At 45.5% G+C, this 12,355-nt stretch overlaps 1 protein-coding gene across 3 annotated transcripts in view; it reads right to left on the minus strand.

Annotated features, from left to right (window-relative positions):
* Positions 1-12,355, minus strand: part of RGS9 (regulator of G protein signaling 9) — a 62,505-nt gene that overhangs the window by 15,577 nt on the left and 34,573 nt on the right. For all 3 annotated transcript variants that reach the window (XM_081027501.1, XM_081027502.1, XM_081027503.1), the window contains exons 10-15: positions 10,427-10,456; positions 9,825-9,886; positions 7,849-7,962; positions 6,108-6,223; positions 2,660-2,747; positions 643-781 (exon numbers count right to left, since the gene is read on the minus strand). In XM_081027501.1, the coding sequence (XP_080883627.1) occupies positions 643-781; positions 2,660-2,747; positions 6,108-6,223; positions 7,849-7,962; positions 9,825-9,886; positions 10,427-10,456 (549 nt within the window). The remainder of the gene's footprint in view (positions 1-642; positions 782-2,659; positions 2,748-6,107; positions 6,224-7,848; positions 7,963-9,824; positions 9,887-10,426; positions 10,457-12,355) is intronic.

Here is a 12,355-nt window from a genome sequence, read left to right on the forward strand (position 1 = left end):
AAAATTTCCACCCCATTCATTTTATGTTAATAATCCAGAAGGTGATCTGAATTCCCACAGGATTTTACCATAATTATACACACTAAACCCTCCATGCGTTACATTTGCTTAGGGCCAGGGCCACCAGAACTGCCACCATTCTATAGTAGAGACTAAGAACTCGGCCTCAGGACCCAGGGAGACCCCTTTTGAATCTGGGCTCCACCTCTGGTGAAACCCTGGGCAAACAACTGCACTCTGAAGAAGCAATTCTTACCTGGTAGGTTGTCTTTGATACAAAGCTCCATGCTTCGCATAGTGACTACACCTTGGAAGCCCGCAGTAAATAAGTTTTTATAGCAATACTGTCATTATCAATGCCATTATTGCCAGTTCCGCGACTGCAGAGTAAGAGGCCCCTAAGAACACACACACACAGCATCTCCCACTGGTCCTCCCCAGCCTGCGGGCTTGGGGGGCTCAAGGAGGTTCCTGCCCGGTGGACAGTTAGAAGAGACAGTTGACGATTCTACATCCCAACACCAGCCAGGCAGTAGCCACATAGCATCTCCCTTTTTCCCCCGTATCTAAAGAACTTTCTGGGTGCCTGGGGAGGGCGGGGCTTCCTGGCCCCCGAGGATGTGCAGCACAGACCCCACCTACCTTCTTCATGAGCATGTAGATGTGGGTTTGTGCCGCATCCAGCACGTAGCGGTGGGGCTGCCTCAGACCCTTGACCGTGATGTCCATGGTTTTGCCATCTATGTTGATCCACCGCCTCGCCCCTGGGGCCAGAAATAACCTGGGGTGGGGAGGAAAAGGTTAGCAAAAGTAGCGAAACCCAGTGGTTTAATGAAAAGCTCTCAACTGCTCGCAAGGGAGGCGTTGATTGACATGACTTGTGTCTCCCAGGGTGAAAGTGGTCCCTTCTTTGGAGACACTAAAAAGTCTGAACAGGTTGTCAAGAAACGTTTCTTAGAAGCCAGAAAACAGCCATGCCAGTATTGGGAATATGCATGTTTAACCTGGGTGTTTCCAGGCGTCTAGGAGAGCAAGAAGTGGGTGGGGTAACTCGAGCCATTAGGGCGCAGAACCCAGCCTCCAACTTAATGCCTCTGCCTCCTTATTTACCAGGACTCAGGCAAAGACACTGCCAAACGGGTGCTCCGTGGCCTCTGCTCTCCCTTGGCCCTGTCTAGATGTATCTCAAATGCTGAGTCAGGAGGCAGCCCAGAATCCCAGCACCTGGGCAGAGACCTGATGGCCTGGGCCCCAGTGAGAACCCAAACCCGGCCACACTTCCTGAGACCTGGGATTTCGGGGGCTCTCCGATAATTCCCATACTCAGTAGTGGAGCGTTAGAAATACTCACGTGGCTATTTTGCCACGCCCCTAAACTCTACATGAAAATTCTGGAATTCAGACTAAGATTCCATAGCAGGGGAGCCTGGGGAGGAAGGAAGTTTCCCTGTAGCAGATTTGTGGAATTAGGAGCTCTGCGAGGGCTGTTGTGTGCAAGCACAATTGTCCTGGGGAAGGGTGTCACGGGAACTTCCTGGACTGACAGTCTCCCCCACACCTCCACTTCTCATGGTGTGCAGAGTCCCTCCCTGTGGGAAGAGGTGGGCAGACGTTTGAGAAAGTACAGAAACCTCTAAGTGTGAGGCCTCAACCTCCTCACTTCAGTGTTGTTGGCACCTCTAAATTGGGAAAGCCGGGATGCTCCATTCTGAGCCCATTTGAAGGAAGGACATCAGAGGTCCAATGGGTTAAGTGCTCAGAGGTCAGGGCCACGTGGCCTGCCACCCAGAGCTCAGCACCACAGTCCAGTGGCTGCAGAGGGCGGGTTCCAGCCCAGCATGGTGCTTGAGCTTCAGGAACCACGGCCAAGTACGTGACCATGAGCTAACTGCACTGGGCCCTCAGAGTCCAAGGCCAGTGTCTACTATGGCCAGTGCAGAGAGGATTGGCAGGGATGTGAAACAGCAAGACAAGAGCACCTTCTAGGTGGGGGTGGGGCGGTGTACCGATTTCAGCAGCTGTGCATTTTGGCAACGCTGGTGGTCTCATCACACCCGCCCCTTCCCTCTCCGCCTGGCCATCAAAAGCAGGACTGGTCCTTCTGAACTGGAACCCTTGGCCCTTGGGGAATTTGGAGGGGAATTTGGAGAAAAGCCAGGCCTGGAGAGGGACAGACTTACTGCTACACTGAGCAAATAGGGGCTGGAGTCACTCAGAGCAAAATAAGAGCTGTGCCCACATTTGTACCCCAAGCTGAGCTCCCTGTCCCAGACACTGGGGGGCGAAGGGAGGGAGGGGCACCTCCCTTCCCTTCATGGGCCTCACTTTTCTAAGATGACCTGGGGAAGAGGTTTTCCCATCTCACCTATTTTCTTTCTTCTCTCTCAAACAGACACACACGCCCCTACCTCTCAGGAGACGTAAGGGGATTTAGTCAAAGACAAAGCACTGTAATTCAGGGCCGCTTGCTTTTTTAACTCCTAAGCACATTCCCCTAGGAGCAGGGAAATCCTTCTAAAGTGGCTGTGAGCTATTTATACCATGGCAGGTGCAGTGGCTGATGCTGACAGGAGGGGTGTGGTACCTCCCACTCAAAAGCAACCGGGTAGCCAGCAAGGGGCCCAAGGGGAGGCTCTCCAACAATCTGGCTAATCCTCACTTGTAAATCTCTTCCGCTTTCTCCTTGACCTTGGACTGATCTCCATACTTCAGATCCTCGCAGGCTTCCCAGAATCCCAGATTCTCCCCTGCACAGAGAGGAGGGGGTCCACACAGACGAAAGCCAGACAGGAAACCAGTTGAGAGAAGAAAAGAGGAAAGAAAAGAAATGGGTCAGTTGGGATAGATGTGGTTCCCCAGCATGTGGAATATCTTTCTTCTGCAAAGCAAGCCGCAGCACGGTGTGGGGCTAGACAAAACACACCTGGAGGGAAGGAGCTGTGTCTGACTTCCAGGGCCCAGGAGAGCATCGCTAACCTAGTGACCGCTCCACATGTATTCTTTGAAATGAACTACTAGATTGGCAACTGCCACATTCGCAGCTATACATGTCTATTGTGAATGCTGTTCTTTCCCCGACAAGACAGCTCAGAGCCCATATCAACCCCCAGAGGCTGTCACGTTCTTTTCTGTCCTAGAATTGGCTGTAGCAAATGTGCTTGAACGAGTTCACATATGACTGGGCTCATAAACGTGTTGCTACGCGATAGGTTTTCTATGTCATGAAAAGCCCTGTTTACTTCGCTCATGTTCAGTGAAGGCGCCTGACTTCTGCCTCCTCTCTTTGTGCGTAGAGACCCCATCTTTTAAAGCCCCTCGCAGGGCATATTCCAGCCAAGGGTCCTTACAGAGACTCAGGCAGCAATGCTGATGGACTGACTCTCCGAAAAGGCCTGGACACTAAGGGGACTTAACAGAGGGTCAGTCACCTGAGTCCAGAAGGAAAGCCACACTCCTCCTCCATTTCCTTCCAACTTCAAGTTCTCCAACCAGTTTCCCTCCCCCACCCAGATTAGTGTGCCTACCTTGGTACAGTCATCCCAGGTGGCAATTTTACAGATGATCACACCAGGGAGACAGCAAGATGTGTGTAGGTGTGTGCCTAGTGTGCATGTGTCTGAATGTGTGTGTGAATCACGGAATGCCACTGTGCAGGGAAATGGAGAAGAGAAGATCCTTCTCCTTTCATTGTATTTTTTAGGACAGCCCCAGGTAGTTCACATTGGAAAAGGCTGTACAAGTCTAAGCTGGTTGACATCTGTCCCAGAATGATATAGAGATGCTCCCCCTTCCCCACGAACACAGGTCGTTCTTAGGACTGAGGTGGCAGGCCTGACTAAACAGGTGCTCGGCTGATCTTACATCAACTGCAAGGTGGACCTTCCTGCCTGTGGCAAAGGTGGTTAATTGCTTAAGGTTAAAATTAAGAGCAATTATTCACAATAGCCAAAAGGTGGAAACAACCCAAATGCCCATCAATGGAGGGATGGATGAACAAAATATGGTACTTACATACAATGGAATATTATTCAGCCTTTAAAAAGAATGAAATGCTGACACAAAATACAACATGGGTAAACCTTGAAGACATTATACTGAGTGAAATAAGCCAAGCACAAAAGGACAAATATTTTATACTGTGTTTCTGTGAAAATAAGACCTAGCCAGACAATCAGCTCTAATGCGTCTTTTGGAGCAAAAATTAATATAAGACCGGGTCTTAAGACCGGGTCTTATATTATAAAACCAGGTCTTATATTATAGTAAAATAACACCAGGTCTTATATTAATTTTTGCTTCAAAAAATGCATTACAGCTGATTGTCTGGCTAGGTCTTATTTTCGGGGAAACGCGGTAATTCCACTTATACGAGGCACCTAGAAATAGTCAAAATGAAGCACTGTTACATGCTACAACATGGATGGACCTTGAAAATATTATGCTAAGTGAGAGAAGACAAAAGGACAAATATTTTATGATTCCATTTATGTGCAATGTCCAAAATAGGCAAATCCATGGAAACAGCAAGTAGATTAGTGGTTGCCTAGGGCTGGGGGGAGGAAAGAAGTGGGGCTCAGAGGAAGCAAGGGAACAGTGAATTGACTTCTAATGGGTAAGAGGTTTCTTTTTGAGGTGGTGAAAATTTTCTGGAATTATATAGTGGTGATAGTTGCACAACTTCGTGAATATACTAAAATCACTGAACTGTATACTTTAAAAGCGTATGTGTATTACGGCATGGGAATTATATGGTATGTGAATTTATGGTATGTGAATTATATCTCAATTTTAAAATGTTTTTAATCAAAGGAGCAAACTGATGATTCATGTGCCCTGTTCATACTTGAAGCCTCGGGAATATCCTAAGGACATGGCCAATAGTGCTCTTGTAATAATACCAGGAAATCTCTTCCCCAGATCTTGTTGCTAAATAATGCGTGGGTGGGATAAACTCAGGAAGTGGTTTGTGACTTTGCCACTAGATGGCACCCTGTCCACTCATTCGCTGGTTGCTTCTTGCTGGCGCTAAGACCTTTCCCCTTTCCCATCTGTCTATTCTGGGTTTTATTATATCCTGGCAATTAGGCTTGATTAGAGAAAAGGATTTTCCAGAATCCGTATTATAATGTAATGTGCTGTACCAGGAGGTCAAACAGGCTAATGGCATGTCTCGTGGAATTAGTTTCGAGAGGAACCCCACAGACAGGTGGGTCGGGAGGAGTAAGCAGCTGAGTACTGAGGCTCAAATGTGCTGCTCCCCAGAGCTGGCAACTGGAGAAGGCAGTAAATGAACTCCATAAAAGTAAATATTTCAACAAAGGTGGTGAAGTCAGTGGAATACTCAACCTAATGACATAGGTTCTGAGCTGGCCTTTGGCTTCTCAGTGCTGTGCATTCAAGAAGCGACAAGGGCCTAACCATGATGATACCTCCAGAGATGGGATCTAAAACGTGGCCCCACCACATCCATTCAAGTCCTCACCCTCCTACGACCCGGACGGAAGCAGACCAGGAGCAGTGGTTCTCAGTCGTGGCCACATAGTAGAGTCACCTGGGAAGTTGGCAAAACTTGGGACCTTCCACCCCAAATAAATTAAAAAGGAACCTCTGGGGATCGGATCCCGGCAAATTAAATGTGCAGCCAGAGTAGAGAAGAGCTGAGTTGGAGGAAATCAAAAGGTTGGGAGACAAAAAGAGAAAGCTTGCTTTTCTGCCTCTCTTCTAGTCAGGTTTCCCTGAGGAGCTGCACTTAGTGACAGGGACACAGGAGCTCTTGGGCTGGTGACCTGAGGAGCAGAGTGAGGAAGTGAGGGTGGCCTGAGGGGAAAGTTCATGGACTGGACACTATGGGGATCCCGAACAGCCTGTGTTCCTGTCCTTATCCATTCAAATTTATTAGGGATATGTGGGATATGTCCACTGGTTCAATGTACTATTAAATATCCACTATTAATCTTTGATTTAAAATCCAATCAGGATAAATAGATGAATATGCTAATGCGAGTAGATGAAATTTCCCCCCAACTGTGGGACCTCTTGGCAACCCCATGCTAGACATTACCGGAGTGTTTCTCAAAGTAAAAACTTAAAAAATCAAAGGGACCCACCGCTGAATTCTTTCTTGAGAAAGTACTGGAAGCTCTGTCGACCCTTGGGGTCTCGGATCAATTCACTGAAGTTGAAGGCCCATCGTTCCACTCGCATCTTGGTTGGGATTTCCACCCTGCAGGGATGATGAATTGTAAATGCACCAGACACTCAATGCAGGGAGAGACTGTGCCAGGTGGCGGCCTGGGTGGGGTGAGGGGCTTTAGCTCCCCACTAACCGCCATTAATCACCCCCCTCCATTTCCGCACAAATGTACAATCCAAGTAATCACTTGTTAGAAAAATGCCGCCTCAGCAAGTCCCCTGGGCCTGGTATCAGGAGCTAGCCACCCCAAAGGTAAGAAGAATTCCCACAGAGGAGAGCATCACACTCAGCCTCTCCCTTTGCCTTCAGGGCAAGAGAACAGGAATGCCTCCTCCAAGGCCTGTGGAGATGGCCAGCTGCCACAGCAGACCAGGAGAGAATTCTAGGACAGCACTGGTGACAAGGGCTGTGGCCACTGCCACCCACCTCAGTGCCCGTCATCCACCACACAGCTGCCCCTTCACCACAGGAACACAGCAGCACCTGGTGGATCTTCCTGTACCTGCCTTCAGCCACGTGCCCCCGGGAGACCCCATTTGTCATCTAGGAACCCTCCCTCAGACTCCCCCTAAGATGCAAGTCTCAACCCATCAGCTGCCCGCAGCAGGCTACAAGGACCAGGTGAAAGGGCTCCCCAGCTATGCCTGCTTACCTGGCTACATCTGTGCTACCTGTATGTTCCTCATGCCTTAAGTGTGATGGCCTTGGTGTTGATCTAAGTAAGCTTTGGTCTTACCAACCCCCCTCCCCTCTCCTCCTCTACCTTTCCCTCCACCTTGACATTCACACCTTTCTCTTCTTCCTTCTTTCGTTAGCTTACACTCTCCTGTATTCCTGCTTTTGCCCCCTCTTCCAAACAACCAATTTAGACAACGATAGTTAGCAGCAACACACGTTGCAAATGCACAAGCAGAGCTAAGGAGTGGTAGGTATAATTGCCAAGGCAGCAATCGGGCCCTGCCCTCCAGGAACTTAGTTTGACTCTAATTAGATATCCAGCATGCAAAGCCTTAAAGATAATTGTTTTCTTTTCAAAAACAAGGTATTGTTAAACAGAGTCACCATTCGACCCAGCAGTTCCACTCCTAGGTATATACCTAAGAGAAATGAAAACATGTCCACACAAAAATCAGTACACAATGTTCACAGCAGCATTATTCATAATAGCTAAGGGCAGAGACAACCCAAATGTCCATCAACTGATGAATGGATAAACAAAATGTGGTATGCCATACAATACATATTATTCAGCCATAAAAAGGGATTGAGTACTGAAATATACTATAATACAGATGAACCTTGAAGCATTATGCTAAGTGAAAGAGCTAATCACAAAACACCACATATTATGTGATTTCACTTATATCAAATGTCTAGAATAAGCAAATCCATAGAGATAGAAAGTAGTTTGGTGGTTACCCGACGCTAGAGGAATATTGTGGGGCAGGGGAGTGATAGCTAAAGGGTATAGGGTGAGGGAGGGTTCTTATTTGGATGATGAAAATGTTTTAAAATTGTGGTGATGGTTGCACGACTCTATGAATATAGTAAAAAAAAAACACATTGACTTGTACACTTTAAACGGGGGAATTGTATGGCATGTGAATTACAACTCAAAAAGCTATTTTTAAAATACCAACATTTCGAATACATACAATTTGGCATTTAAATCCCAGAACTGGGTGTCATCTGTTATCCAAGGATTGCTAGGGAGGCAGCCTGACATGATGGCGTCGTTGGACGAAAATTGCTCACTGTATTTGACAATCCTGAAAAGCAAATAGAAAACGATTTCCTAGAAGTTCAACACCCAAGAGACTAAAGCAATACTCAAGTTGATTAACCAACCTGTCCTCCTTTTCTTTTTAGTTACCTACTTATTACTGTCTTCTTAGAAAAATGTTCTACTAGCACTTGAATTGGCAGGTAGTTGACAAAATCTGTTCCTCTTCTACTTGTGAAACAAAATGTCCCCCAATCCAGTCCTTTTGTAATTTCTCTGTACCTATTTCATTAAAAATACAACCTCTTTACATTTTATCATGAGTTTTCAAAATTCAAAGCAGACTTAGTTTGTACATGTTTAGACTGGTGTCTTGGCACCATGTTGGAAACACAAGGTTTCCAGACACTTGTTGATGTGTTGGGTTCCAAGCTTTGTGAGGATAATGCCTACATTTGGGCATTTAAACCCATTATTCAAAACCCATGGTCTCATTGAAGCATGAATCCCACACTCACAAATGTAAGGCAGGAGCTAATCCCTGATAGTTGAGTTAGACCTTCGGACTCAACACATTTTCTGGTTTCTGGGAAATTTGGAAAATTGCTGTGCCTCCACCCCACGGTGAGGAATTGCATCAACAGTAGACACATAAAGCACTGGCCACAAAGTCTGCCCACAGCCATGGGATACTGATAGAACAGGACCCATGCCCAGAATATATACCAGAGCGCTGCATTTGCGATTCTGTGCATGACTCCCAAGGCCCTCTTGTTCTTCAATCAGACCCCTAGTGGAGCAAGGGAAGGGAAGAAAAATTCTGGTCCACAGGTCCAAACACTAATGATGTCAAGATTATGGTAATGAGGCTCTGAGCCAAATGAAAATTGAAAAGTGGGTCTAAGAAGTATTCAATAGTCTTTGAGTCTCCTTCAGTGTCCTTTCTGTTTGGTTTCATAAAACTGGGTTTCTGGAATATCAACCTAGATGGTTTGGGCTTTATCACAGAACAAGGAGTACCATAACAACCCAGAGTGCCCACTGAATACACAGGTCTACTCTCATCTGACTGAGCTCAGTAGCCATAGACAGAAGTCGTTGAAAAATGTGGGTGAGGTCAGGGCACATTTTCTCAGGCAGGTAGTGTTTTTGCAAACCAGGGATTTGGAAAAATGTAAAAAGATATTGGAAGATTTATTTTTTTACAAGAGCCTAACCCCTAACCCTATTAGAAGAAAAGCACAACATGTTCCATCTCAAGTCTGAATAAATAAGTCACGTGTGCCTCTCCAGGACTAAATCACGTCCATTTTCAAGTGTGCAAAAAAAAATCATAGAGTTAGCAAGGTGGTCCTCAAATGAATTCCACTTTTCAAAAGGATAACTGTTGACATTTGGGGGACACTAAACCCTTTTGTGTCTCTCAAGTAATGTCCCAGGGGGGACTAGATCAAGGTAGCTTGAACGTTCTATAACTCAAACATAAATTTCCAATTTATCCTGATTGGATTTTAAATCAAAGATTAATAGTGGACATTTAATAGTACATTGAACCAATAAACATATTCCACATATCCCTAATAAGTTTGAATGGATAATGACAGGAACACAGGCTATTAGGGATCCCCATAGGGTCCAGTCCATGAACTTCTACTCCTCCCACCCTCCCATCCACACATTATTAGATTCCAAGAAAACTGACAGACGTGTATAGAACCCGATTTAGCTTAACACAAGATGAGACCTGGAGACTTGCACTGAATGAAGAACTAGTATCTCTTTTGTCCCTCAGAGTTTATAAGGATCTTAAGTCAGTATGTGACTCGTCTAGTTTGCCTTAAAGCAGAAGTTCTCCTCTGGTCTACCTATTGTTCAAATCTCAGCAAGACCAATAAATTAGGGACATACCCTCCAAGGGACACCGAAGACTTCACCGTCGACCTCATCAAGGCCTGTTGGTAATACATGATCTGGAAGAGACACGGTCATTAGAAGATGTCCAACTGTCCCACCCTGGAGTGTTACTGACATATCACCTCCAGCACCAGACGCCATATACCCATCACAGCACCCTTTGCCCTCATGTGCCTCTGACTAACAGAAGCAGATCTAATCTGAAGGGCTAATGATTACCAGGGCTCTGTGTTGAGCCCTGGATACAAGATTTGCCAAAATAAGTAATCTGCCACCCTGGACAGATTCTGAACAGCCCTGTAATTGTAGGAGCAGGGGCCAGGGTGAGGGTACAGATACTCTACAGCATTTGCTCCCATGTCCCTCACATCTGTGCCTTCTGAGGGGGTCTCATCTCCTGAGTCTCCGCATCAGCCCCATTCCGATCTTCCCATAGGTGCTTTGCCATTATGTGCTATCCATTAATTTGGAGACAATGATTTGAACTTTAGACATGGCTTTCATCTCATTACTGAGTGCAGAGCATAAAGCCAAAGTACATATAATTTGTTAGAGGATTTAAAATCAAACTTCCCTAGAACTGGGAGTCTAATTACCTCTTTCCTGACAGCAGTAATTGTTTGTTTCTGTAAAACAAAGCAAAACACCATTAAACAGATGTCATTAAATCATTACAGTTCAAACACACATTTGAAAAAATAAAAATGCTTCCCCCGTGAGAAAACTGTCCATCTTTTCTTACTCAAAAGAATTTCCCCATCACCAATACCTCCACCCTATTCTACACAACTATTGGAGAATTAGATCAACTAAGAGATTGGGTGAGGGAAGAAGTATGATTTACCACTATAACTGTGCTCTACTAAAAGCCAAGATGAATTAAAGACTAAGTTTGGGATTGGTTCCAATCTACCATAGTGCCTATAGAGCCAACCATCTTAAATGGAATGAGAGGGAAAGATGGGGAAACTAGTGTGGAGCCTGAGTGTTTGTTTCTTTTCTCCCAGGAGAGAGATTTGAATGAATGGTGAGACTCATTCCTCAGGCATTCGTAACAACTTGACCAGTACCACAAGGTGGAGGGAGGGAGCCACATTGCCAAAATTAAAGCACGCAATTAAAAGCCTTAAGACCAGCATCCCCTGAATGCTATGTCAGGGCTCATCCTCTGAGTGAAGCTGCTGAAGCAAATTCATGCCAGGGATGACCTTCAGAGCATCCTCTCTCTGGAATTTTTTTTTTTTTTTTAAGTTATGACAGAGAAAGAATGGCTCCAAAGGGGGCTGGGTGTTTGGGCTCTCAGAAGCTCCTGGAAACCGTTCAGACCTGTCTTCCACTAAAATCTTCTAAAGTCAGACATGCTTCTTTAGTATCACTTTTCTGCTCCATGCAACTCTTGGAGGCTGGGCACAGTTGGTGATTCCAGCCTCAGTTTTCCTAGATTTGGTTGTGTCTAGGGGTTGCCTAGTGCTGACTCTTACACGCCTTAAAGTTGACCATCCTAATTTCTGGCTGCGAATATCCATGCTGCTTCACATAGCGGCTCTTCACTTGGAATAGACTCAGAACTCCAAGGAGGATACTACTTCCCTTAGCCAGTTAGCAAAATTACTACGGGCCCTTGAGTTCATTAACAAGGAGTGAAGGAGGGTCCAATCTGGAATGTCACACACTCGTCTCTCCTTTCTAATCCACGCTGGCTTTTAATGTGCTTTGTTAGATTGTTATTATGTAATTGTTTTCCACAGGAAATCCATTTTCCTAGGTGGGGGAGTGGGGAGAGTTATCTCAGAAAGGTAAATCTCAGGTAGGTCTCTTGTTTGGATCTCACACATACCCTGGCTTCCTCCTTCACAGCACTTATCAAAATTGTAATTATATATTTGTTTGGGTGACACTTTGTTTATCCATATACATATCACCCACCAGGCACCATTATGAGCAGGCCAACCATATCTACCTTCCCTGGCATAATGTCTGGTGCCGCACAGATGCTCAAGAAATATCAAATAAATGATGACTACCATTCACTCAGAGGCCTAAAAAAAAAATGAACATGTAGTCTAAGCTTAATAGAATATTTTTCCACTTAAAAAGTTGAAAACACTCCCCAAATGATCTAAACATTTTGGCAACCACACTGAATATTCATTCCCCTTCTATCTCAACACAAGGTACTGTTTCAGAAGACAAATATTTCAGGAGTAGAAAAGGACCCTGGGACCACAGTAGATTTGCATGCAAACCTAATATAACCAGATTCTTTTGTTAGAGTCTACTGAAGTGAATTGAAAAGAGTATCTACTGGTTTGTGATCTCTGGTCATAGGGAAGCTGGGCTGCTGCATAATAATAACCACTTAGCCATCAGTGCAAAACAATTTACACCTCTTGGAGTCCTTACAATGTTTAAGGGAGGGAGATTTTATTACCCTGATATTCAGCTGAGGAAACCCTGAGGCCCTGAGCTTAAGGGCAACTTTCTAAACATCTCCGGGTCCATAATTGGCTGAGCTAAAATTCAAA

This window comes from Rhinolophus hipposideros (assembly GCF_964194185.1).
Source record: "Rhinolophus hipposideros genome assembly, chromosome: 20".
Lineage (NCBI taxonomy): Eukaryota > Metazoa > Chordata > Mammalia > Chiroptera > Rhinolophidae > Rhinolophus > Rhinolophus hipposideros.